The sequence below is a fragment of the Aspergillus homomorphus genome (assembly GCF_003184865.1).
Source record: "Aspergillus homomorphus CBS 101889 unplaced genomic scaffold BO97scaffold_98, whole genome shotgun sequence".
Taxonomy (NCBI): Eukaryota; Fungi; Ascomycota; class Eurotiomycetes; order Eurotiales; family Aspergillaceae; genus Aspergillus; species Aspergillus homomorphus.
In genome coordinates this window covers 11,703-39,059 of record NW_020291984.1, presented here as the reverse complement: position 1 = coordinate 39,059, position 27,357 = coordinate 11,703, and the positions used below count along the sequence as shown (strand labels likewise).

The 27,357-nt window shown below is 53.1% G+C and overlaps 4 protein-coding genes across 4 annotated transcripts; 3 read left to right on the top strand and 1 right to left on the bottom strand.

The window, feature by feature from the left end:
• Positions 1 to 74: 74 nt before the first annotated feature.
• Positions 75 to 896, top strand: BO97DRAFT_409503 (carbonic anhydrase). Its single transcript, XM_025696076.1, has one exon. The coding sequence runs from the start codon at positions 328 to 330 to the stop codon at positions 808 to 810; it is 483 nt and encodes a 160-aa protein (XP_025545819.1). The 5' UTR covers positions 75 to 327; the 3' UTR covers positions 811 to 896.
• A 648-nt stretch (positions 897 to 1,544) lies between these two features.
• BO97DRAFT_447404 (uncharacterized protein) lies at positions 1,545 to 2,087 on the top strand (the record flags this gene model as incomplete). The annotated part of the gene is made up of 2 exons (XM_025698775.1): positions 1,545 to 1,637; positions 1,676 to 2,087. 2 exons carry the CDS (start codon positions 1,545 to 1,547, stop codon positions 2,021 to 2,023), a joined length of 441 nt encoding a protein of 146 aa, XP_025545818.1. The 3' UTR covers positions 2,024 to 2,087.
• Positions 2,088 to 2,495: 408 nt separating this feature from the next.
• Positions 2,496 to 4,715, top strand: BO97DRAFT_380021 (Zn(II)2Cys6 transcription factor domain-containing protein). Its single transcript, XM_025693184.1, has 2 exons — positions 2,496 to 2,768; positions 2,834 to 4,715. The coding sequence occupies exons 1-2, from the start codon at positions 2,644 to 2,646 to the stop codon at positions 4,479 to 4,481; spliced, it is 1,773 nt and encodes a 590-aa protein (XP_025545817.1). The 5' UTR covers positions 2,496 to 2,643; the 3' UTR covers positions 4,482 to 4,715.
• An 8-nt stretch (positions 4,716 to 4,723) lies between these two features.
• On the bottom strand, positions 4,724 to 26,901 carry BO97DRAFT_288012 (putative nonribosomal peptide synthase). The gene is made up of 4 exons (XM_025691130.1): positions 26,014 to 26,901; positions 18,161 to 25,951; positions 11,583 to 18,107; positions 4,724 to 11,527 (listed from the first exon to the last, which is right to left on the bottom strand). Exons 1-4 carry the CDS (start codon positions 26,518 to 26,520, stop codon positions 4,901 to 4,903), a joined length of 21,450 nt encoding a protein of 7,149 aa, XP_025545816.1. The 5' UTR covers positions 26,521 to 26,901; the 3' UTR covers positions 4,724 to 4,900.
• Positions 26,902 to 27,357: the final 456 nt, after the last annotated feature.

Below are 27,357 nucleotides of genomic sequence, written 5' to 3'. Positions count from 1 at the left end.
ACACACACACACACACACACACACACACACACACACGAACAACCCCCCATGGCATCTTCCAAACAATCGAAGGACTCGGTTCCCGAGTATCTCAAGCAATCCCATGAGCGGGTGTTTGAGAACAACCGTGCCTGGGTGGCTGCCAAGAAGCAAGAAGACCCCGCATTCTTCGAGAAACTTAACGCCGGCCAGACCCCGGAGTATTTGTAAGACTACCACACACTAGCTGTTTGAGATTGTTTGATGGATTCGATGGACTGATACTTGGGACCCATCTATTCCAGATATATTGGCTGCAGCGACAGTCGGGTCCCCGCCAATGAGATTATGGGGCTGGAGGCCGGCGAGGTGTTTGTTCACCGCAACATTGCCAACCTGGTCCCCAACACCGACCTCAATGTCATGTCCGTCATCAACTACGCCGTTCGCCACCTCCGCGTCAAACATATCGTCGTCTGTGGCCACTATCAGTGCGGTGGGGTCAAGGCCGCCCTGAGCCCCTCCGACCTGGGCCTGTTGAACCCCTGGTTGCGCAACATCAGGGATGTGTATCGTCTCCACGAGCGCGAGCTGGATGGAATCCAAGATGAAACCGCCCGGTACAAGCGGTTGATCGAGCTGAACGTGGTCGAGTCGTGCCGGAATATCATCAAGACCGCCGCGGTGCAGCAGAGCTTCCACGAGCGCCAATTTCCCGTGGTGCATGGGTGGATCTTTGACATGGAGACGGGTCTGCTGCGGGATCTGGAAATTGACTTCGAGGAGACTCTGCGCGACATTAAGAAGATTTATAACCTGGCTCCCGCTTAAAGCTTGGACCGGGTAGTGTAGTGAGTGACAGTGTGCCAGGCGGATCACTATAAAATACTCAGGACCTTTCCATGAGTCCACATCTAGATTTCTTTCCCAGTTAACAGCCCGTAGTCTAAAACGAGTCAGTTAGTGCCTGGTCAGGTGACACTGCAGTCGCATCATATGATTGATTCTTCCTCGGTCGGAGCGATCTTCCTTCGTTGCCTGTCAGTCCTCAGCTATCATAGATTCCCACAAGCATCCTTCACCCCTTCTGAGATCGAATTACCTCAGCTGCTTGAAATCTACTATGGTGCCCCGGCACAATCTTTTCGTCAATATTTGAAGCCCATTGGCTCGAAAACCGTCTGGGACAGTGATGAGGACAAAGGGATGTCCAATGCGCCCGGGCTGAGTCCAGATTGATCCCGTCTACAGAAAGACAGCCCTCGATTGTGTCTGACCCAATGGCATAAGCGCGGAGAGGAAGGATGGTGAGGAATGCAAGTTAGTGTTCCTCAAGTGCAGCGCGAGCTGAATCATGGCTGGGTTTCTGTGGCTGATGTGACTGTGATGGAGACTGATGGCAGCAGCTGAACACACCAGGGGTCATGCATATAGGATGGGATGAGATGATCAACCCTCGCCTGTTTTTCCTTGTTCAAGACGGAAACCACCAGCACACGTTATATAATCCCGCTCAATCCCTTCTGGGGTCGAAGACTTTTTGTTCAAAGCGACTCATCGACACAATGACTCTTTCCACTCCACCAGGATCTGCCATCGTGACAGGGGCCGGGTCGGGCATTAACCCGGCCCTTTGCAACCCTCCTTCTTCAGAACGGGTACAACGTCCTCATTGCTGACTTGGCCTTAACCGAAGAGGCCCAGAAGCTCGTCCAACAATAACGAACAGAGCCCGGCCCACGAGCGGTGTTCGTTCGAACGGATGTCCGCATCTGGGCCCAACTCCGAACTGTGTTTGTTGTGGCTGAGGAGGAGTTTGGCTCTGCTCGCCTTGCCCATGTATGCAATTGCCAAGCGCGGGATCCTCGCATTGATGCAGTCGTTGGCTTCTTTGGAGGCTGCGGGCATAAGAGTGACCGCTGTCGCCCCGGGCATAGTCAAGACACCCATTTGGTCACAGGACAAGTTGGCGCTGGTGGATGAGTCCGTCGACGAGTGGGTCACCAAGCCTTACATGCAGTCACGGTCTACAGGTTGTTTTTAGCCTCGGTGTCACACTTATAATACTAGTAGTATAAATAAAATTTATCGAGAGCAATTCAAAAGAGAACTCTTTTCATTGAAATAACTTACTAAAGTATAAGGCGAGGATTTACAAATAAGCGGTGCGGAATCGCAGAATATATCTCGGAGTAACTCAGGGAGTACAGCGAAAGGATTCTCGCTGGAATTGGACCCTCAGAGATAGTAAAATCATAGTGGCTTTCCCTTTATAGTATCTATTTTTGAGATGCGGGAAACTCAAAAATGCTTCATAAGATTACTTTCAACTTGTTCTATTAAGAGCTTTGAGGGCCTGTCTTCTCGTTATACTGGGGGCTCACACGGTTAACGGATCTGGAATAAGATTGTTCCAGCCTCTGCCCGTGGACCAATCCATGATATCACGTGCCTCAGCTCCAAGCGGCTTCGAAACATTTAGCCCCGTTGAGCCATCTACACACTCATGACCTGATCTCCCACCTCACTTTTGACCATGGCTTCACATCTCTGATTAGTCTACAAGAGACTATTGATTCCTAGTGAAACATTCTCGAACCATGCAATCTGAAAATCTAATGACCCAAAAAGAACCCCGATCATGACAGTCAAGCGTCCGCCAGCATGGCTCCGCGAATCATTCAGACTTACGTCAACCACAACGCCAGTCCCGTACCTGATGTCAATATCAACAACCCCCATCGCCCATCGCCGCAGAGCAGGTCTCGAAATGGGTGCAATACTTGTCGGTGAGTTTCGCCGAATCAAGAAGAGTGGAGAGAGAAGAAACTAACGTGGTTCATGCCTTCCGTAGAGTCCGACGGGTGAAATGCGATGAAGAACGGCCGCACTGTCGAAGATGTCAGACCACCGGTCGGAAATGCGATGGATACATGCAGGTCCCCGCGAAGCAGCGACAGGCGAACGGTCCCTCCGAGATGCGCATCATCCAGCATACACCACAGGTGACCCAGCCCACCCACATGTGGATGTTCCCCGCCGTTGACAAGCTCCTCACCGAAGAGGAATACCGCTCCCTGGAATTCTTCCATGTGCAGACTGTCGCGTGCTTTGGAGCCCGCGCGGGAGGTTGCCTGCTCAACGCCGCCTGCCAGGACCCCGGGATAAGACTGGCTGCTATGGCGTTGTGTTCTCTGCAGCGGGTGGTACTGCACGGGGACAATACCCCGCCGCATGCCCGCTTGAGGGGCAAACAACTCGCTTTGCAGCAGTACAACTCGGCCATCCGACGAGGGCTGAAGTACTTTCCTCGCAACGGCGACGGATCGGCTGACCGCATTCTGTCCTTGTGCGTGCTCTTCTTTTGCTTCGAGAGCCTGCAGGGCCACTTCCGAGCGGCCTTCCGGCACGTCGCCGCCGGGTTGCGTATTCTCGCACAGCAGCAACTGCGAGGACGCCCCGCGGGATACCCTTTGTTGCCACCAGACGTGATTCAGTCGATTTTTGCCGCCTTGGAGAGCCAGATGCTGGAGATTGACGGGAAATCACCCCTGTCCGAGAGCGAGGGACTACTGGGACGGGGTGGATCACCGCAACGCCTATGGACGCTCGAGGAGGCCAACGATTCCTTCCGCCACATCTACAATGACTTCCTGCGACTGTTGAGTTTCTCATCGACACTCGATGAACCACACGCCGAAGCGGAGAGGGTGCAAATCATGGAGCAAATCCTGGCGCGGTATCATCAGGTACAGGCCGATCTGGACGCATGGTCACTGGAATTCGATCAATTCCTCGTCAACATCTTTCGTTGGGACGGCGCCGACCGCGCTTCGCAACAATTGGTCCGGATGCTTCAGCTATGGCGCACCATGATGGGCGTGCTTCTGCATATGGAATGGCCTCCCGCAGAAACCGCCTGGGACGGTTACCTCAGCGAGTTCACCACCATCCTAAACCTTGCCGAGGAGATCATTCTCATGTCTCCGTCCGTCGAGTCGCCTCGCTCCACTCCGGTGGTAAAAGCTCGCAGCCCTTCTGACTCTAGCAGCCCGCCAGAAGAGCGCCTTTCCTCGTCCTCCCGTGAGAACTCACCTCTTCGGCACGAATCTCCCTCGATCGCTTATGCCGCCATTCTGCCTCGGCCGCCCCATTCCTCTCCATCGTGTTTCTCGATGTCGTTGGGGATCCTGCCCGCATTGTGGACGGTCGCAACGCGATGTCGAGACTCCCGAGTACGGTACCGCGCTATCGACATTATCAGTCGCAGTAAGCGACGCGAAGGAGTCTGGGACTCAGATCTCTACTTCCGACTGGCGTTGCAGATCGCTCACCGCGAAGAACAAGGGGCAGGTCTTGAGGTGGGCGCTGAGTATACGCCGGCGGATATCCCGCCCGAGGTGCGCGTGACGGTCGACGGGAAATTCGAAGAGGGTCGCGAGGCGAATATCACTTTCATGCGAGAGAATGTGAAGATTGGTGAGGAGATCTTCCAGTGGTGATTTCGACGCTGGTCAATGCAGTCCCGCAAGTTGAACGCATCTTGGCTTGAGATAGATAATCATTAGGTCGTGTGCCCGTTGTCGCTTGTTGTGGATATCTCTGAGTCATCAAGATACATAACTAGCTATTCACCTCATTTAGGCCAGTTATAATGAATTAGTAGATAGGGCATATAAATTTTGAAATACAATCATATCATGAACAGGTACTATTATAAGCCTGTACTATACCAGGTAAGCGATTTATTTCGATAGCATTGACTTTAATTTCGCTAAATTGAACTTCAGAAACCAAGTACAAATTCTAATATTAATACACAGACCCCATGACAAAACACGAACCAACGCAAGCTCAAAAACAAACAAGAACTTTCAGACAGAATTAACAAATCGAATTTGGGGTAGAATCAACAATCTGGTCACGCCTTGGTGCGGCCGAACACCACCTTGTTCTGTGGGACGGTGGCCTCGTCACTGGGGAAATAGCCAATCTGGCGCATGTAGGTGATACTCTTGCGCAGAGACGCCAACAACTCATCTTTTTGCGGGCCTGGCTCGGCTCCATTGGGCTGACCGGCCGTTACAGGCTGGCCCATGTAGCCACCGCCGCCTTCGAGGAAGTGCAAGACGGGCCACAGGCGATGAGATTCGCCCTGGGCGTGCACCGCCGCCTTCATTGACTCCAGCCATTCGGTCGGTCCCATCGGTTGCAGAGCGTATCCGAATTCGTCAATGAGCATACGCCAGAGCTCCTGCGTCGTCACCGCCAGACGGACCTTGTCCTCGATGCGCGGTTCCTTAATAGCACCATCGCGCGAGAGTTGGTTGGCAATCACGATGGAAGCAACTTGCTGGGCACCCGCCAGTAGGATGACGCTCTCAGGTTCTTCTGCGTTGAAGCCACCGGTCTCGACGGCACTGGCCACGACGCGCCACAAGAAGTCGTCGGTGTTGGACACGCCGGACTGGGCAGTGCCCACGATGAGACCCGGCTTTACGATCGAGGCAGCCGTCGTCGAGTACTTCTGGGCAAAGCGCTTCACCACGAGGTCGGCCACGAACTTGGACTGTCCGTATCCGGTTGAGTGGGCCAGCTCGGCCGCCAACATCTCGTCTGTAATGTTCTCGTCCAGGGGCACATGACCGCCGGATACGAAGGTGAACTTGGGAGGTGCAGGAGAGCGCGTCAAGGCAGCCAACAGCGAGACCACGCTGGAAACATTCACTGCGCGCAGACGGTGGTAGTCTGCTCCCCAGTGGACCATGGCACCGTTGTGGATGATGGCATCGATGCGTGAGTCGGCATCGGTGCTGCGGCCCTCGATGGCAGCCCATTGTGCGGCGCTCAGACCGAGAAGCGGCGCCGCGAGATCTCCGACCCAGACACTCACGCGCTGGCGGTACTCTTCCTGCCACCACTGCGCTGCACTAGCTGACGCAACTATCTTTTCCATGGCATGCTGCTCGTCGCGGGCACGAACGATGGCCACCACCATGCGAACGTCGGGGTTGACCAAGAGCTGTCGGAGAATTTCACTGCCCAGGAAACCCGTTGCGCCCGTGAGAAGAACCCGCTCAGCGCGGTCAGTGGGCTGAGGCAGGGTTTCCACGTCCGACGCCTCGGCAATCAGCGACTCCATCATTACATCGGCCTCGGCGAGCAGATCGATCGCTGAGGATGCTTGCTCTTCGGCGGCGTTGTCGCCTTGCTCGATCATACGTGCCACATCCTGAATAGTGACGGTGCTGTCCATTAGGCGCTCAATGGATAGGTTCACGTCGAATTTGTCGCGGATCATCGCCCGCAGCGAGACCACGGTGATGGAGTTCAATCCGCTTTGCGACAGGACGATGTTGCGACCCTGTAGCGATTCGAGGTAGGCCTCGTCATCGCCCGCCAACAGTTGACTGATGGATTCACTCAGGGTCAGAGCGAGTGTGTCGACTGGGTCAATGGGAGCCGCTTCGTGGCTCGCCGTTGTGCCGCTCTGGGCGGCGATCAATTCATTGGTCGAGTCGTCCATGTTCTCAAGCCACTTCTGAAGCTTGGAGCGGTCGATCTTGCCAGAGGGGAGGAGAGGCAAAGTGCCCACGCCGATGAAGGTCTGGGGGACCATGTAGGGAGGAAGATGGGTGGCAAGGTGGTGCTTCAGCTGACCAGGAGACATCAGGCTGGCATCTAGATCGGCAAGAGACAAGGGACGCAAGTCCGAGGTTTCTTGGGAGTCGTCGTGATCATTAAGCGTGTACACCACGACAATACTCTCCTTCATGCGGCCGGCGCGTGGAACAGCCACGACGCCATGTTTGATGCCGGGGAATGTACCGGCATGGTGCTCAATCTCTCCCATCTCGATGCGCAGACCACGGAGCTTGAATTGCGTGTCCTTACGGCCGACGAAGTGAATCGTGCCGTCCTCGTTGAGTCGGACGAGATCTCCCGTCTTGTAGAACCGGCGAGGAGTCAACGAGCTGGTGCTGGGCAAGAGCTGCACCCAACGGGGATTTTCGATGAACGCCGCGGCGGTCTTCTCAGGTTCGTGGAGGTAGCCCCGACCGACGATGGCACCTTCGACCAGAAGCTCGCCGACTGCGCCCATGGGCAGGAGAATGTCATGGTCTTCGCCGTCAACAACCCAGATATTGCAACCCATCTTAGAACCGATGTTGGCAGGCTCAACCGCGGGATCGCTGACTTCATTACAAGCCACCGCGACAGAGCATTCACTGGGCCCATAGCCGTTAATAAGATGCAGCTTTCCGGCCCAGGTCTGAATGTCGACCTTGGCCAATGCCTCACCACCGAGAATCAGAGTCCGCAGGCTCGGCACCTCCGAGGGGGCGATGGTGCGGGCGACAGAAGGCGTCATGAAGGTCCACGTAATGTTGAGGTCATTGATAATGTCCGAGACCCGAGCACCCTGGTGGAAGTCTCGGGGGAGGCAAATACAGCCGCCACCAATTAGTCCTGTTAGCATCTCCAGAATACTAACGTCGAAGGTGTACGGGGCAATTTGCATAATCCGTGAAGACTGCGAGATGCGGGACTTTTGCGCGTGGTGAACGGCACCACTGAGGAAGTTAGAGTGTTCGATCACACATCCCTTGGGTCTGCCGGTACTGCCAGATGTGAAAATGCAGTAGATAATATTGTCCGGTGTCACTGCAGTCACGGGGGGTTCGCCATGGGAAGGAAGGATATCAAGCGAGGCGGGAGTCACGCAGAAGACTGCAAGCTTGCCTCTCCAGGTGGGTTCCAGGTCAGGGGACGTGAGAACCAACTTGGCATCAATCTGCTCTAGAACGAACTCGAGACGATCAACCGGGTGGCTGGGGTCGAGGAAAACAAATGCACTGCCACTCTTCATCACAGCAAGCATGGCCACCATCGCCCAAGGAGATCGGCGGAAGAACAACGGAATGATTTTATCAGGCCCAGCGCCAAGCCCCGTCAAGAAGTATGCCAGGCGGGTTGAAAGATCGTCAAGCTCGCCGTAGCTGATCTGGGCTTCCTGGGAATCGATTGCGATCGCCTCTGGCTGCAGTTGAGCGCGCTCATGGATCAGCTCATGAGCCAACCGGTAAACACGATCGTCTGGGGATTGGTTGAGCTCTTCCAGCATTTGGATGTCATTGTCGCCCAAAAGCTGCACCTCCTTCAGTGGCTTGGTGCTCGCGTCTCTACCACCAATTTGGTTCACGAGGAAGTCGAATTGGTGCAGGATGTTAGACATTTGCTTTTCAGAGACGACGTTGGTGTCGTATCCAACTGAGACTAGGACTTGTCCATCCGCCACTTCACATTCAGCCACGATACCAAAAGCTGGAATGTCAAGGTCAGTGACAGGAATACGCTCCAAACCAATGGGAGAGATCATTTGATCCTGTTGAGTCTGGACCAGGATGAGGTTCTCGAATTTGCATGCGGCCTGGCACTCAGGGCTGAACTTGGCGATGTTTTGGAGACCAACATGCTCGTGTGGGATCATCGCAACCATTTGCTTCTGCACGTCCTGCAGAAGGTTCTTGACCGTTTGCGATCGATCAAACACAAGTCGGACTGGCACTGTAGTAATGAGAGGGGCGACAATCTCGGTGCTTCCGGGGACAGGAGCGTTGCGGCCAGTCTGGGTCATACCGAAGACCACATCGTCGGAGCGGGTATATTGAGATATGTTGAGAGCCCACGCAGTTCGAAGGATTGTAGGCACCGTAATATCGGAATCCGCCATTTGTGGTAGGCTGATTGAGTGGGTCATTATTCCCTTGGCCCTGGTTCGGTAATTCTTGGGGACGGATGGGAATTGGGGTGCGGAGCAAGCGTCAAAGGTCGACTTCCAGTACTGTCGAGTGGCAGACTTGTCGAGGTTGGTGAGCCAGTGGATGAAGGTGTTGAAGGGTGGGCTGGGGGTGGTCGACTTCTTCAGATATCTCTGTTCAACCAGATCCATCATCAAGCCGAGGGACCAACCATCGTAGATCGCATGGTGGGCAGTCCACACGAAGTACTTTTGATCCTCCTCTTGGATAATGGCGTATCTAGCGAGAGCGGTACCATAACTGACCGGGATTTCTCTGTCTTGGCGAAGATAAGCAGTCAAGTTGTCGCCATAGGTCCAGCGTATTTGACTGATAGCAGGGCTTAGGACAACCTGGTAAGAACCCAGGCGGCCAAGGTCAACCAGTCTGGTACGCAAGATATCCAATTCTTCGGCGACAGCCATCCAAGCAAGTTGGAATTCTTGAACGTTGATCGTGTTGGGCAGACGGTATACTGCTTGCAAAGTGTAGAGCCCATGGTCTCTGGCAGTGAGAGACATGAGGCCTTCCTGCAGCGGAGTGCAAGGGTACACATCCTGAAGAAGATTGCGTTGAATGCCCACCTTCGAAGCTGCAAGATCGACGAGGTCCTCCTCCAATTTCGGAAGCAGCGAGAAGGGCTCGACCTGAGTAGGGACAGATACATCAGTGGTGGTGACAACATTGGCCATCTCGCATAGCTTTTGGTGCTGGAAAATATCCCCAACGGTGATGGAAAGACCGGCCTTGCGAGCTGCAGATACTAGCTGCATGGCACCAATTGAGTCACCGCCGATCCGGAAAAAGCTGTCATCAGCACCGACAGACTCGGGGCTGATCTTGAGAACGGAGGCCCAGAGTTCTTGCAGGCGCTTTTCCATCGCCGTCTCAGGAGCCCGTTTCTCGCCCTGGACAAATGAGTACGTAGCGATCTGTTCAAGGGATAGATTGGCTCCCAGATTGCGAAGCGCCTTTCTGTCAATCTTCATGGAGGTGTTTCGGGGGATATTGACCATGTCAATGAAGACCGATGGAATCATGTATGCTGGGAGAGTCTCCGTGAGAGACTGCTCGAGATGGCGTACAATGTTCTTGAATTCAGTATCTGGCTCCTTCAAGAACGACGCTGGGTCATCCGAAGAGCCTTTGAGGGAAACCTTCTCAGTACCCTCAATCATGATGAAACCAGCCAGGATTTGTCTGCTGCCCTGGCTGAGAGGCTTGATCATCTCCACAGCAACCTGAGTATTCTCGGGAAGTCTGGCGCGAAGTTGATATTCGACTTCACCAATCTCAATTCTTTGGCCATGGAACTTAATCTGAGTATCCTTGCGTCCCACGAACTCGAGACGGCCGTCGGGGCAATGTCTCACCAAGTCACCGGTCTTGTAGACACGTTTGGCAGCCGGCCTGGTATCGTTGCGCAGCCATGCTGGAGTGTCAATATAGGCGGCCGCGGTCTTCTCTTCATCCTTGAGATAGCCCCTTGCCAGGTTAGGTCCCTGCACGACAAGCTCTCCGACGCATCCGATAGGAACCAGGCGGTCATGGTTATCGGGCTCGGTAACCCATAGATAGCAGGTGATACCCGCACCGATATCAGCACAAGAGCTCTCAGGGAACAGTTGTTGGTTGCTGGTCCAGATCGAGCACTCGGCAGGACCGTAACTGTTGATGAGACGGACCTTGTCGGCCCAGGTACTATGAAGATCGCGAGAAATCGCCTCTCCTCCTAGGGTCAGGGTCTTCAGGGTGGGGACGTCGGTAGGCTTGAGCAGGGAAGCGACCGAGGGAGTCAGGAAGGTCCAGTTTGCTTCCATGCGAGTAATCGCCCCAGGGATATCGTTCATTCTCTCGGCATCAGTGGGCACGCAAACACAACCACCGTGAGTCAAGGTGATGTAAGTCTCTGCGATGCTGACATCGAAAGTATAGGCGGCGTATTGGAAGGTGCGGGTATTCGGGCCGATTCCCACCACCGAAGCATTTGCGAGGAACATGGTACAAAGACCCATGTGGTCAAGAATAATGCCCTTGGGCAGACCTGTACTTCCCGAGGTGAAGGGCACGAATGCGGCATTTTCAGGCTGGGCTTCACCGAGCTCCGAGCTCGAGTGATCAGGCAAGCTTTGCATCAGTGCTTCGGTGACAGCAATGACATTTGAGACCTTGTCGGTCAGTCGCTGAACGAATTGGGGAGCAGCGAGAATTAATGTTGCTTCACAGCGGGAGATGACTTCCTGAAGTCGAGCCGGCGGGTGAGATGGATCCAGTGGCACACAAGCACCGCCGGCTTTCAGGATACTCAACATCGACACGATGGTCCAACAGGATTTGTTGAAGCAGACCGGAACCAGAATCTCTGGTCCCACTCCGCGAGCGCGAAGGAAGGCTGCGAAACGCGTAGTCAGATTGTCCAGCTCAGAGTAGGTGAAGTTGCCGTCTGTGGAGCAGATTGCTGCGTTGTCAGGGTACTTCAGTGCAGCGCGGTGGAACAATTCATGCACGGTGTTTCGAACAGGCTTGTAAGGAGTCGAGTTCCACCGTAGAAGTTGGTCTTTCATTGCACCGCTGCTGAAATCAATTTCCCGTAAAGATGCCTCAGGTGAGCGGGTCAAAATGTCGATGAAGTTCGAGAAAGACTGGGCGACAGCCTTTGCTTGCTGATCAGAAAGTGCCGAAGACCAATAGCTGAAGTTGATTTGTAATTCTTCGCCCACGACGCTGGCGTTAACAGCGATCTCATACTGTACATGAATTAGCATATCAAGCCAGAAAGGGCCGAGTGGATTTTGAACTTACCTCAGTGGAACCACCACCAGCAAGGTTTTCGAAGCTGATCGTGTCTTCTCCGGCGTCTGCAGCAGCAGAGGCAAACGAAAGAGTGGTGTTGAAGGCCGATCTTCCTTGAAGGTCAAGTGCATGGTGAATCTCTGCCAGAGAGCAGTGCTGGTGAGTCAGACTGTTCAAAACATCGTCGCGAGCTCCCTCGAGGATGTTGATCAGGTTGCGGTCCTCCGAAAGACCAACGCGGAGGACCATCATATTAATCATAGGGCCGACGATGCTTTCAACACCATCCAACGGGATGTCACGACCGTGGGAGAGATACCCAAAGCACACTTCTGCCGCACTCGTATAGTGGCGGAGCACAAGTGCCCAAGCGGTCTGCAGGATACTGGAAATAGTGAGGCTCTTTCTGGAGGAGAAAGATGCAATCCTGCGGAAACCCGGAACATTGAACTGCAGTGATTGCGGCTTTCTCAATCCCATTGCATCCTCATTGATGCTGGGGAAGTAGCATGGCTCCAATCCGTCGAGGTATGTCTTCCAGTATCCGATCGCATCGTTGTCCTTCTGACCCTGCAGGTAGGAGATGTAATCACGGTAAAGGGGAGCTGGGCTGGAGAGACGTCCATGGTAGGCCTGGGCGACTTCACGAAGAACGACGTCCATAGATCCTGCATCAAACAGGGTGTGGTGCATGCGGATTGCACAGCAGACTGTCCCACTGGCATCGGAGCAAATGGTCAGGCTGTGCCAGGGCTCCGTGGGCTTGAATTCGGGAGCAGCAAGCCCGTGCAAGAAGGCTTTGGCGTTGCCCTCGACACCCTGGATGACAATGGGCGCATTGCGAGCCTCGCGCAGAACGACCTGGTCGAATGCGCTACTCTCTTCGAGACCCTCGATGAAGATCGTGCGCAAGATTTGATGACGACGAACAACTTCTTTCCAGGCTTCCGCTAGCAGATGGGGATTCACTTGGTCCGCTGGGTTCCTTGGTTTGATTTCATAGATGTTGTCCACATTATAACTTCCTACTCCCTTGGTTTGGGCGAGGAGAAGGCCTTCCTGGAGAGGAGAGCATGGGTACACATCTTCCACGTTATTCAAGTCTTTGAGACCGATACTAGACAATCGCTGTTCCAGAATCGTCTCGATATCGCTGTCATCGAGGCATAGTAGCGGATATTTCTTCTGAGATGGTACAGTCAATGTCGAGGTAGACTTGACATGGTCGTTCAAAGAGCCCTCCTCATGCTTAGCTGCTATCGTAGTGGCGAGCTCTGAGATCGACCCAGTCAGGAGGATTTCCTTGATGCTCAGCTTCATTCCCGCGTCTCGCAGCCGGTTCATCACTTTCATGGCAGTGATAGAATCACCACCGAAGCTGATAAACGACCGATTGAGAACAATCTTTTCTGTCGGGATATCCAAGACCTTGGAGATCACGGCCTGGATTGCACCTTCCGTCTCGTTAGCAGGAATGGCGGATCCAGCTGTCGTCTCGAGCTCAAGGATCTGCTCAACAATCTCCTCATCCAGCTCATCGACCCACTTCTTCACCTGCTTAATATCGGTCTTGCCCGAGGTCTGTCTCGGCATCTGCTCGACCGCCACGAAGACAGTGGGCACCATGTACGATGGCAGGTTCTCTCTGAGAGCTTGCCGAATGCTCGAGATCTGCAAGTTGGAGTATTGCTTCCATTCTTCAGATAGCGGCCGCAGAGGCTCGGGTTGGGCGATTTGCTCTTCTGTGCCTTCAAGAGTGAGGACAGCAACAAGGCGGTTCTTCAGTGGACCCTGGTTAGGCAGCAGAACTGAAGACTGTCTCACAGCTGGGTGCGACCACATCTTGTGGTTAATTTCTCCCAGCTCAATGCGTTGTCCGTGAAGCTTCACCTGGGCGTCCTTTCTTCCCACGATCATCAAGCTACCATTCTCCGCATAGTAGACCAAGTCACCAGTCTTGTACAGACGACCTGTTTCGCCAAATCGCTGCTGTAGCCAAGTGGGATTTTCAATGTAGACCTCCTCGGTCTGCTTGGGATTCTTGTAATATCCGCGGCCCACAATAGGGCCCTGAATGAGCAACTCGCCAACAGATCCAATTGGCGCGAGGCGGTTGTGATCATCTGGGAGAGTGATCCAGCTTTGACAGCCAAGAGGCACACCGATATTGGCTGGAGAACTGCCAGGGACAAGGTCGACCGTTACGCAAATCATGGAAGTCTCAGTAGGACCATAGACACCCTTGAGAGTGACCTTGTCACTCCAAACTCGCACAACATCATGACCTACTGCCTCACCTCCCGTTACGACATGCTTGACTGAAGGTACGTCTTCAGGCTGAATCATTCGAAGCACCGTGGGAGTAAGCATGACAGAGTTCACCCGCAAGTGGTTGATGGCGTTGACGATGTCTCCCTGCTTTTCCTCTTCGGTGGGGAAGCAGACACAACCGCCCGCGCAGAGAGTGGTGAAGATTTCCATCAGCGAGGCATCGAAGGTCAAGGCGCTGAATTGAAGCACCCGTGTCTCATTATTGTAGCCAAACACTTGGCCTTGATAAATGAACGACGAACAAGCGGAAGCATGTTCAATCATCACGCCCTTGGGCTTACCAGTACTCCCGGATGTGAAAATCACATACATGAGGTCGCGAGGGCTTCCCTTGGCCTCGAAATTGCCTGCAGGACGGCTGATCGCTTGAAGGGCTTCGGCGCCTATCTCAACGACATTCAGGGTGCCGAAGAGGCTAGAATGACGACCGAAGATATCGGTTGTTTCCGCATCAACAACGATTAGCTCCGACTCCACATCTTCGAGAATGACTTGCATACGGCTGGGCGGGGAAGAAGGATCCAAGCAGACAAAGGCTGCGCCAGTCTTGATCACTCCGAGCATGGCGACCACGACCCAGACTGATTTCTTCAAGCAAATGGGTACAATCTGGCCGGGGGCAATGCCACGAGTGGACAAATGGTGAGCAAACAAAGTAGATAAGCTTTCGAGTTCTCCGAATGTCAAAGTGGTGCCATCGGATTGTGCAACGGCCAATTGCGCGGGATGAAGCTGAGCTTGCTCAGATACAAGGTGTTGCGCGCATTTGGAGACTTGCGGATAAGGTCTGGCATTCCACTGGCGAACTTGCTTCTCATCGTCTTGACTGAAGGCCTCGACGTCACCGACCTTCAAGTCACCTTCGTTCTTGCACAATTGGTCGACAACCTGGTGGAATTGCTTCGCAAGCCGTTGCACTTGGTATGCCTGGATAACCTTGCTGTCGAATTCAAAGTTCAGTGCTGCGTGACCATCCTCGCTTAGAATGCACTCCACGTTCAGAGCATATGTATGCAACCCCTTGGTGGAAAGCTCAACTCGCTCCATACCGAGCGCAGTTCCACCAACCATCGCTGGTTGGACAACGAACAGGTTCTGGAAATCGCAAGCGGCCTTGCAGGCGGAGTTTATCTTGCTGATATTCTGGAGACCCAAGTGCTCAAATGGAATTGCTTCTGTCGTCTGATTCTGTACTCGAGCTAGGAAATCCTCGACTGACATAGATGGATCAATCGTGATGGGCATTGGCACTGTGGCAATAGTAGGGCCCATAAGTTCAGTGGCTTGAGAAAGATTGACATTCCGGCCACTGCGAGTTGATCCGTAAGTGACCTTGGAAGAATTGGTCAACAAGGCGATCGTCAGACCCCAGGCAGCTCCGAGCAGGGTCGAAGGCGTCACACTCAATTTGCTGCTGAGGACAATGTTCTGGAGGTTGTACACGAAAGCCTGATCCACATCCGGCTCATAAAGGGAGCTGGGAAGTTGAGGGAAAACAGTTGGCGAAGCATCGTCAAGCTGAGATTTCCAGAACGCAATCGCGTCGGCACTGTCCTGCTGCTGCAGGAACTGAATGTACTCAGCAAATAGCGGGCGAGAGATTGAAGCAGATTCATCCTCGTATCGCTTTTCGAGTTCTTCCAGCATCAAAGCGAAGCTCCAACCGTCATAGAGAGAGTGGTGAGCGGTCCAGACGAAGTATCCGTCCGATGTCAAACCATAACGACAGAGTGGTGTTCCGTATGTCATAGGTTGCTTCTTGTCTTGCTCAAGATATTGCGTCAGGGTCGAAGCATTCCACCACTGAACAGCCCTCTTCAGCACAACTTGGCATGTACCGTGAGTTTCAGTGGAGACGATGACAGTACGGAGGATAGGGTTTGACTCAACAACCTGGTCCCAGGCTTTGCGGAAACGGTCCAGGTCGAGGTGTAAAGGTAGCTTGAATGGAGCCTGGAGAACGTATGCGTTGGCTTGGCTGGTAGTCAACGCAAGAAGACCTTCTTGCAGGGACGTGGAAGGATAGACGTCCTCGACCAGGTCAAACTCCTCACTTGAGAGATGCTTCTGTACAATCGAGCGAGCATTCTCAAGGCCTCCGACAAGGCTGAATGGTCCGTCGTACTTTGACACGGCAGAAACACCTTCAGCTGCGACGGCAATCTGAGCCATGCTGCTGAGTTTGGGGTTGTTGAATATGTCGGCAACAGACAGAGACAGACCTTCACGACGAGCAGCGGTAGCCAGCTTCATGGCTTCAATCGAATCACCACCAACACGGAAAAAGTTGTCATTGGCACCGAAGTTAGACTCTGTGAAGAGGGCACTCCAAAGCTCTGCAATCTTCTTCTCCATGGGTGTCTCCAAAGCCTTCTTGCTGCCGCTAGCGAGCGAATACTGCTGAAGCTCGGTCTTGGGTAAACCGTTGCAGAGCTGCTTCAACACTTTCCGGTCAGTCTTACCAGAGGCAGACTTTGGCATCGTGGCCAATGGGAACCAGAGATGGGGCACCATGTAAGGTGGCAGAATCTGGGCAAGCACTGCTTCAATCTCGAACATCGTTTCCCGGACGTCGTCCGTCATGGGCCGGAGGAAGCCGTCGACCTGGAACTCATCGGTGGTCTCGAATTCGAGGAAGGCAGAGAGAAGTTGTCGGCCATTGCCATGCTCCGGCTTGAGCGCATCGACTGCCACCTGAAGTACCTGCGGAAACTCGGTTTTGATATGGTGTTCCACCTCTCCTAGTTCAATGCGCTGTCCGTTGAGTTTGACCTGGGTATCTTTGCGGCCGAGAATAGTCAGAGTGCCATCGGAGTTGTATCTACCCAAGTCACCCGTTTTGTACAGCGTCTGCTCACCCGCGTGATACTCGGACATCCAGCTGGGTGCTGAGATGTAGCTTGCCGCAGTCCTCGCTGGGTCGTTCAGATAGCCTCGGCCAACAATGTGACCATGTACCACAATTTCACCAATGGCCCCGATCGGAACGAGTTTGTCATGGTTATCAGCGTCAACAATCCACAGTACTGAACCAACTGGGTATCCAATAACCTCAGGCTTGAATCCAGTCTCACTGAGAGGGTTGTAGCAACAATACACGCAGCATTCGGCAGGCCCATATCCTCCAATGAGGTTGACATGATCCTTCCATGTGTTAATGCTGTCCTGGGGAATTGGTTCACCACCAAGCATGAGAGTAGTCAGGGAGGGAACATCCTGGGGTCCAAACAAACGAGCTATAGTAGGAGTCATGAACATGTTGTTGACTTTCATGTCCCTCATGGATTGTACCATACTGCTCATGCGGTCCTCTTCGGAGGGAATGCAGACACAGCCACCATGGTACAAGGTTGTGAATGCTTCGAGGATAATGGCATCGAATGTGTAGGATGAGAACTGGAAGATGCGAGAATCATGTCCGTAGTTCATCACCTTTCCATGGTGCTCAATAGACGAACAGGCAGCCTTGTGGTGGACGACAGCACCCTTAGGCTTTCCTGTACTGCCGGATGTGAACTGAACGTACATGATGTTCTCCGGGGTGACCGTCGTCTGGGGGAGATCATCGCCTCCCTGAGGAAGCTGATCCAACATCTTTGGTGACACAACAATCAAGTCTGCGATGAGCGGTTCACAGCGCTCTTGCGTCTGGGGTGAAACAATCAGGAACCTAGCGTTGGTGTCCTCAAGAAGACCCTTGAGACGATCATCAGGATGCTTTGGATCAAGGAGAACAAATCCCCCACCAGCCTTGAGAACTGCGACGAGAGCCACAATCGTAAAAAGAGACTTTTCAAAGCACAGGGGAATGCAATCATCAGGCGAGATTCCCTTCTCCATCAAAAGGCGGGCAAGGCGCGTTGATACCTTGTCGAGCTGCTCATATGTGTATGTTGCCTCCCATGACTCCAGAGCCAGAGCATTGGGGCGCTCTACAGCATTTTGGTGAATGACTTCATGCATGCAGCGGTCGATTGCAGAAGGAAGTTGCTTGTTCCAGTCCCTCAAAGATGCTTTGTCCAAGGGGCTAAGCAGATTCACGTCGGCCAGAACAGTGTCGGGGTTGGAGAGAAGCGACATAATGGCGGCACTATAAGTGTTGGCAATGTGGATAGCCTGACCGCTCGACAGCTTCGAGGTCCAGTAAGTCAGATCAATCCTTAATCCTTCCTCTCTAGTGGCGACGTTGACGGTGATGTTGAACTGGACACAGGGTTAGCGATCTATTCATCCCCCCGTGTGGTCCCTAGACTTACCTCGGTCGGATCATAGTCATAAACTGTTTGAAGATTCAGATCCATGGATTCCTCCGGCGAATACCTCTGGAAAGACATAGCAGTATTGAACAATCCTTGCGCGGTGACGCCCAAGGCATGCTGCATCTCAGCCAAAGAGACGTATTGGTGGGCCATTCCTTTCAAGAACCCATCCTGCATGTTTTGGAGGGCGAGCAACGCCGGCGCATTAGGATCGAAATCCAAGCGACAGACAAGCATGTTGATGAAGGGACCCACGGCGTCCTCAATGCCATCAAGAGGAGCATCACGACCGGAAGTCAAATAGCCGTAACAGACACTTTCTGTTCCAATGAAAGTTCGGAGCACTAGAGCCCAGGCAGTCTGAACAACATTCGCAACGGTGATTCCATAGCGCTCAGAGAAGGCACTGAGAGTCTCCTTCGTCAAGCCTGGCAAATCCACATCAATGGACTCCAGCGCCTGAACCTGCTCCCGACCGTCATTGAGAATTGGAAATTGGCATGGCTGAACATCGTGGAGGTAATCGTTCCAAAACTCAAGCGATTCTGCCTGCTTGGCCTGCTGAAGGAACGTTACGTAGTCGACATAGGAAAGGGGGGCAGCGCTGCTCAACTGAGCACTGTAGGCGCGCCTCAAGTCACGCTCAATGATAGCCATGGATGTACCATCAATCAAGACGTGGTTGATCTCAAGTTTGAAAAAGACCTGATCATCGTCGGAACGGCAGATAGCCACTTGATGGGGCGCCTTTCCTTCAGAGATCCCCACAGGTGGCAATGCGCGTAAAGCCTGAACGGGGTCGCTGTCACGAAGCTCCACCACCTGTGCCTTCATATTCTTCAGCACGAGCTGGTCATAAGGTCTGTCGGATGCAGCACTTCTGACGAAAATAGTTCTCAGCATGGGGTGGCGATCGATGACCTGTTGCCAAGCAGCAAGCAATTTGGCACTATCAACTCCTTCGCGGGCAGTGGCTTTCTTGATCGTGAAGAATTCATAGTCACCCACGGATTTCAACTGACTCATCAACAAGCCGAGCTGCATAGGCGAGCAAGGAGAAAGGCTCTCGATCTCGTCGATTGTCTGTACTCCAACTTCCGGCAGGATAGAAGCTGCCAGATTCTCCAAGCCCTTATAAGACATAGAAAGAAGAGGGAAGTCGCTGAGGGTGAGGATTTCTGACTGCGCCATGAGTTCATCAATACCACCTTCGAGCACCTGCCGATAATGATTGATCCAAGAGCTGATGGTCGCTCTACTGCCCATCTTTTTGTTGTACTCAAAGATAAACTCCATCTGTCCGTTGGAGACACCTGCGGAGATCTCGAAAAGAGAGTAGCGCTGCATCGTCGGGCTAATCTCGGCGCAATCTGTTCCGGTGATGGTGGATTCCTGGAAAAGCGCATCGGCTTTCTGAAGTTGCTGGTAGAGGCCAAGGTAGTTGAACACAATCTCCTTATCCTCCATCTCATCGGTCAGAGAGCGGGCAGTGAAGTAACGCCAACCGTTGTCGGCGACCTTGCGGCGGTTGTCCTTAAGTCTCTTGAGAGCATCGAGCCACTTGTCCTCAGATGCCTCGTAGCTGATGGGGTACATAGTAGTGAACCATCCCACAGTGCGTGAGACGTCTATAGCCGACGTCCAAGGCTCACGGCCATGTCCTTCCAGATAGACGGCAGGCGCAGTTCGGTCGGAAAATGCGTGGCGGAATGAATGGAGCAAAGCAGCAACCATGATTTCCGTTGGCTCGGTGCGCAGAGGTAAATTGCAGTCTCCAAGAAGCAGCGATGTCCGCTTAGCATCGATGGTGAAGGATTCGGTGGTGATATCTCCCCAAGTGTTAGATGCTCCCTGCATTCCCCAATAGTCCAGATCTGCAACAGGGGCTTGTAGGTCCCAAGTAGCCCGGTCTGGAAAGTTCTGAGAAACATATTCATCCTGCAGTTTTGTCCAGCTCTGGAACGAAATTGTAGGCTCCGAGCTGACTTTGCCCGTCTTGATCATGTCCTCAAGATCTTGGAAGATGATTCGCCAGGAAACCAAGTCGATAACCAAGTGATGGGCTGCCAAGAAGATGTAGCTCGCTTCAGGAGTAGTACATACTTGTGTTGTCAGGACAGGCCCTTGGCTGATATCGAAAAGAGTCTCAGCCTCGCGGAACTTGGCGATCATTTCTTCTCGACTACAGGACTGTCTAGGGAGTAACACAAAGGAGCCCGAGACATCGTTGGTTATCTTTTGCATCCAGGATCCATCAACTTGTTGGAATCGGGCTCGGAGCATGGAGTGTCGTAGCACAATAGTTTCAAGTGCCTTCTGAAGCTCCTCTTCGGATATATCCTGGCCCAGCTTCAACACAAAGCTCTGGTTGAAGTGGTTTTGACCTTGAGGCTGCATCTGGAAGAAGAGCTTTTGAATGGGAGCCAGCTTGAACCATTCGTCAAGGACTTCAGCTTCGAAAGCCGAATTATCTGCGGTGGATTGTTCAATGTACTGTGCCCGACCGGCAAGAGCAGCCACTGTACGAAGTTTGAGAACATCCTGGACAGTAACCCGAACATTCTGAGATCGAAGTCGAGACATAACTTGCATGGCCGAAATTGAATCACCACCAACACTAAGGAAGGAAGTATTGAGGCCCACCGATTCGACTGGGATGTTAAGTGTATCACTGAATGCAGCCTGCACCATTCTCTCCATATCCGAGGTAGGCTGGGCGGTTGCCTCAGCAGTTGCCATGGCTGCAATGGACTGGTAGGTAGATTCATCCACATCCTCGAGCCATCCTTTCAGCAGCTTGCGGTCGATCTTGCCAGACAGGTTAAGCGGAATCTTTTTCAAGGGAATCCACACAGCCGGCACCATGTACGGAGGTAGCTTCTCTGCAAGTCGGTTCTCAATAATGGTAGTCATTTCGGCTGCAGCGGTCTTGTCGCTTCCCTCAACTAAGGTAATATCGCCATTCGGGGAGCCACCACTGCGCTGCGCAATTTCCTGTAAGGACAGAATACAGACCAACCTGCTCTTGTAGGGGCCAGCAGCTGGAACAGAGACCATAGCATGTTGGATCTCCGGGCTCTCGGACAGATGGACCTCAATCTCCGCTAATTCCACACGCTGTCCTCGAACCTTGGCTTGAGTATCCTTTCGAGCAACGAAGCTCAGAGACCCGTCAGAATTGAACCTGGCAAGGTCACCGGTCTTGTAGATACGACGATACTCCTTGGGGAATGTCTGAGGCAACCATGCTGGATCTTGAATGAATGCAGACTGGGTCTTCTGAGGCTCGTTCAGGTAACCGCGGGCAACTGTTGCTCCTTGGACGACCAGTTCACCAACACACCCGACGGGCGTCAACTTATCGTGATTAACGGGATCAACCAACCAGATAAGAGCGCCAATTGCGTGTCCGAGAACAGCCGGGTTGCTTTGTTGGGTGGCAGGAGGGTTGGCCGAGCAGTAAACGGAGCACTCCGCCGGTCCGTAGCAAAGAATCAGGTTCAGGTTGTCCGCCCAAGTCCTGACATTCTCTCTGGTCGGGGCTTCACCACCGAGAGTGAGCGTTCGAAGGGTCGGGACCTGCTCGGGACGAAGCAAGTTGGCCACGGTTGGGGTCAAAAAGGCATAGTTGGCTTTCATGCGGTTTATGGCCCCGGCAACGTTGTTCATGCGCTCCAGGTCCGAAGGAATACAGATACAAGCACCCTTCATCAATGAGGTGAAGATATCTCCCACACTGACGTCGAAGGTGTGAGCAGCAAACTGGAATACCCGAGACTCGGCATTAATGCCGAATGCCTTACTGTGAGCGGCAGCGCTGGAGGCAAACATGCCGTGCTCGATGATGATACCCTTTGGCTTTCCAGTACTGCCGGAGGTAAATAGCACGAAAACTGGGTTTTTGCGGTCAGCGCGCGGTTGTAAGCTATCAGAAGCCAAATCATTTGCCTGGAACCATTCCGGACTCAGCGCCACGACCTCGCTGACAAGACCATTGAACATATGACTGTGCTCTGGTGTGGTCACCACAAGGTCGGCTCCAGCGTCAGCAATGATACCCTTGAGTCGATCAACGGGGTGCCCAGGATCCAAGGCGACGCAAGCGCCTCCGGCCTTGATAATGGCTAACATGGCAATGACAGTCCAAGCCGATTTACTGAAGCAGTGAGGAACAAGAGTCTCCGGCCCAACACCAAGGCTTACAAGGTGACGAGCGAAGCGATTCGACAGCTGCTCCACTTCAGCATAGGTGAAATCTCCGTCCCAGGAGCAGATGGCAGGAGCATCGGGAGTAGCCAAAACTTGACCACTAATGATGTCATGAACGCATCGTTCCTCCATGACCGGAAGCTTATGATTCCAGCTCATGATCTGAGTGTAGTCGTCCTGACTAACCATACTCATATCACCGAGCTTTACAGTGGGGCTTGATCGGAGCTCTCCCACGATATGCTCGAGCTGGGAGCAGATCCGCTCGACCTGCCACGAGGACAGAACACGGTCATCGAAGTCAACCTGAATGCCAACTTTGTCTCCACGAAGCAAGCACTGAACGACCAGAGCATAGGTGTAGATGCCCACGTCGGGTGACTGGACTTTCTTGATGCCCAGGGAGCTGTTGTTGCTATCGTCCTCCTCGGGTTGAACAACAAGCAGGTTCTGGAAAGCGCATGCAAGACGGCATTCGCGATTGATCTTGGCAATATTCTGCAATCCAGCGTGCTCAAAGGGCATCATCTCGATGGTCTGAGTTTGAACCTTGTTGAGGAGGTCAGCCACTGTTTCGTCACGGTCAATTTGGACCCGGACGGGGACAGTGGTAATCGTTGGCGCAGCCATCTCGGAGACGCTGGACACGTCGACGTTTCTACCTGCAACAGTCACACCGACTATAACGTCGTCACCAGCATCCGAATATTGGCACATAAGGATGGACCAAGCGGATCGGATTAAAGTCGAAGCTGTGACGCCCGACGAGCTGCTACCCTTGAGGGCGAACTCATGGTGGTGAATATTGTTCACGCGTGGTTGATATGTCTGAGACGGTAACTGCGGGAACTTCGGAGGATTCGACGAGGACAGATAGGACTTCCAAAAATCGTTCGTGGCGCCCGCATTCGTGTTCTGAAGATGGGCGATGAAGCGGTTGAAGGGCGCCACATGCGGTTGAGCCAATCCATTGTTTTTGTACGCCTCCTCCACCCGCTTCCAGAGGAGAGGCAAGGACCAACCATCATAAAGGGCGTGGTGAGCTGTCCAGACAAACGTCGCGCCCTTGATGCCTGGGATGAGGGCGTACCTAGCGAGAGAATCACCATATTGCATGGTTTGTTGTGCATCTGCTGCCAAGTACTTCTCAACATTCGTCGGGTATTTCCAGTCAATAGAAGACTTGGTCACAACCTGGTATGTGCCAGCAGCAGTTTCGACAGGAACAATGGTTGTTCGAAGGATCTCTGTGGTCTTGACGACGGATTCCCATGCGGTACGGAACCTCGCCAGATCTATCTCAGCCGGCAGCTTGTAGACATTCTGGTAAATGTAGGTTCCCGGCTCCGCTTGGGTGATAGCCATGAGACCTTCTTGCAAAGCAGTTGCAGGGTATGCATCCTCGATGTCCGACCTCTCCAGGCCCCATTTCGAACTGAGCTCGTCCATGAAGATGGAGATATCAGCCACATCAACGAGAGAAAATGGCTTGATAGATTCACTCTCGCTCTCCAACAGTTCTTCGGCAACCTTGGACATCCCTTCCAAAGTAGGATGACGAAAGATCTTCGACACGGTCAGGCTCAATCCTGACGACCGAGCCACAGCAGACAGTTTCATGGCTGCGATCGAATCACCTCCGAGCTGAAAAAAGCTGTCATCCAGACCGATAGTCTCGTATGAAATCTTCAAGACTTCCACCCAGAGGTTTGCAATTGTCTTCTCACCCGCTGTGGTAGGCTCGCGCTTTACGCTATTTGCACTTGCAAGGGAAAATGAGATAAGCGTCTCGGTGGAGAAGTCCGCAGCCAGATCTCGCAAGCTTCGCCGATCGAGCTTACCATTAAGCGTGGTTGGCATTTGGGCCATGGGGACGAACAACGATGGAGTCATGTACGAGGGGAGGTGAAGAGCCAGGTCCTCCTTGAGCTGACAAAGTTGCTTTCGCCGCCCTTCAGACATACGTCCTAGAAGCGAGTTCTCGGGTTGAGCCTCATCCTCAAAGTGGATGAAAGCTGCGAGCGTTGGCTGTTCGTTCTGAACCTTAGGCTTGATCACTTCAGCCACTGCCGCTTGCCAACCAGAGCAGAGGTTCTTGAGATGAAATTCGATCTCGCCGAGTTCGATTCGCTGACCATTGATCTTGACCTGTGTATCTCTGCGACCAACAATATTGAAGGTTCCGTCTTGACTGAGATAGCCCAGATCGGCAGAGCGGTAGAAGCGGCGGGGAGGGTTGGTATCTGGCACCCAGCTTGGGTTCTCGATGAAGGCCGCACTTGTCTTTTCTTCATCTCTAAGGTAGCCACGAGCCAGACCGGGTCCTTCTATCAGCACCTCGCCGATAGCTCCTACAGGGCATAGTTGATTGGGATCCATCGGATCTGTAATCCACTGCAGGGCTCCAAGGGCCAGACCAATATTGGAAGCAGGTGTGTTTGGCTTCAAGGTGGAACGACCTGCGCAAAGGATAGTAGTTTCCGCCGGTCCGTACATGTTGTTCAGTTGGACGTGATCTGCCCAGGCTGCGATGATTTCTTGTTTCTGCGACTCACCTGCCGTCGAGACGGTCTTGAGGCAGGGGACGTTGGTAGGAGTAAGCATGTTCTGAACGGTGGGGGTCAGAAGTGCCCAATTCACGTCCAACCGGCGGATGAAGCCTTCGAGGTCGTCCATTCGTTCCTCCTCCGAAGGCACACAGACACATCCACCGTGGATGAGAGTGTTGAAGATCTCTCCCACACTCAAGTCGAAAGTGTAGGTCGCGAACTGAAGAGCTCTGGTGGAGCTGTCGAGACGCATGATCACAGCGTGGTGGATCATACTTGACATCAAGGCACGATGCTCCACCACAATACCCTTGGGCTCTCCCGTACTACCTGACGTGAAGACGACAACAGCCGGGCATTCCGGTTGAGCAAAACGGACTAGGACCTTTGCGCGACGCTCCGCGGCAAGTTCGTCGATAAAGTCTGGTGTGACGGCGACCGAATGCTTCACCAGACCAGAGAAGGTGCTGACATAGGCAGGGCCTGCTAAGACAACCTGAGCTTCAATCTTGTTGAGGATGACTTTTTGACGGTGGACAGGGTGCTGGGGGTTGAGAGCGACGTAGGCACCACCAGCTTTGAACACGGCCAGCATGGCCACAATCGGCAGAGTCGCCTTGTCAAAGCAGAGTGCTACATATGAATCGGGACCCACGCCCAGTCCCTGGAGGTATGCGGCCAGATGGTCGGCCTGATTATTTAATTGCTGGTAGGTCAAATCCCCACCGAAGCCTGCAGCTGCCGGGGCGTGAGGCTGCTCCAGCGCCTTGCGCTCAATCCACGTGTGAACACATTCATTGATAGTCACTGGCATGTCAGCGTTCCATTGGAAGACTTGCTCCCGGTCCTTGTCACTGCACAGGTCGACCTGCGAGACGGGGGTTGCGCCCTGGTTAGTGACCGCCTGCAGAGCCTTCTCCAGAGATCCTGCAATGCTTTGGACTTGGCTCGAGGACAGGGCGGAAGCATTGTATTCAAGGACGATGTCGATTGAATCCGCGTTCACTTGTACAACAGCTTCGATAACACGCTACAAATTATTAGCTTTCGCCATATCGCACGGATTGTCACACAAACGGTCAAGCTACTTACCTTATCCCGTGCCGCGGACAGAGGCTCACTGGGCTCGCCGAGCTGGTTCACTCTTACTCCAGTGTCAGGAACCACGTTCGACAGATTTTCGATCTCCTTCAGCGGCATGTCCTGGTGCGGCAACGAGGTCTCATGCCACTGGCTAAGCTGACTCAACAGCTCGTGCAGCGTGGTGGATCCTCGCGTCCAGCTTGCACAGCAAACGCCATTCTTCACGGATTTGCCATCTTTCACCACGCTCACGAACGTGACAGCATCTGTGCCAAGGAACCGAGCCAAGACCGCTGCCCAAGCGGTCTGCAGGATCACCAGCAGTGAGGTTCGCTGCGACTGACAAAGCGCATTCAGAGTCTGCAGCTTGATTCCGGCGTTGACCGCACAACTGGTCCACTGTGCCTCGCCCTCGTACGACTGAACGAGATGGGAGAGACGACTGATCTCCATACTTGCCAGGCTATTCTTCCAGAATTGCGCAGAGTGATCTGCATTCGTGTTGCTGGATGCCATTGTGTTTGTAGTGTAATATTATCGGCGTAGTTAGGGAAATAAATGTAGGGTATCGTGTAAAGAAATCTATAGAGTCTATGTGAGCTTTTCAAAGAGGGGATTTTACCTTTGGGTTGTCTATGGGTACAATGGCCGCAACAGCAAGAACCGTGATCGGTTGGATGTCCGAAAGAAACAAATTGGAGTCCAAACAGAGTGAGGATAAAGGAGTAGACGACAATAGTTGAGTCTCTCAGAAATAGTGGTAGAGGAGGAGGAGAGGAGTGAAGTGAGGTAGTCAAGAACGAAGATCGGACACTCCAGTACGAGCTCGCGTAGAAGTCTCAGTCCTCTAACCTTCTAAGCTCACTTCAATGTGCAAGGAATCGCAATAGACTTAAGAAAATTATCGCAGAGAAGGCGTTTTGCCTCCAAATTGATCAACGATCAACAATCAACAGCCTCACGAGGGACTCCACTCCACATCTCCACATGGTTATGGGGGCGGTTTGACAGTCGGGGATTGTCAAGCACGCAGAAAGAGAGCATCTTGCGCTAATGCAGACTGTGGAGAAGGCATGTCAACCAGGCATGTGGTGTGATCAGCAACGTGGTAGGTGCATATGGGGGGGATGGATGGAAGTTGACCAAGCGATGAACTGAACAAGTCAAGTTGGAAGGATGAAGGATGGAAGTGGAGTGGAGAATGGCTGTATGGATGGGTATTTTTTAATTACCAAATCAGATACGGATACAGTACCAAATTGAATACCAGGTGGATACGGTACAATACTGAATACACCCAATACATACACCACATACACACATACGATCAAATCCTGAAGGATTTCGGAGTCT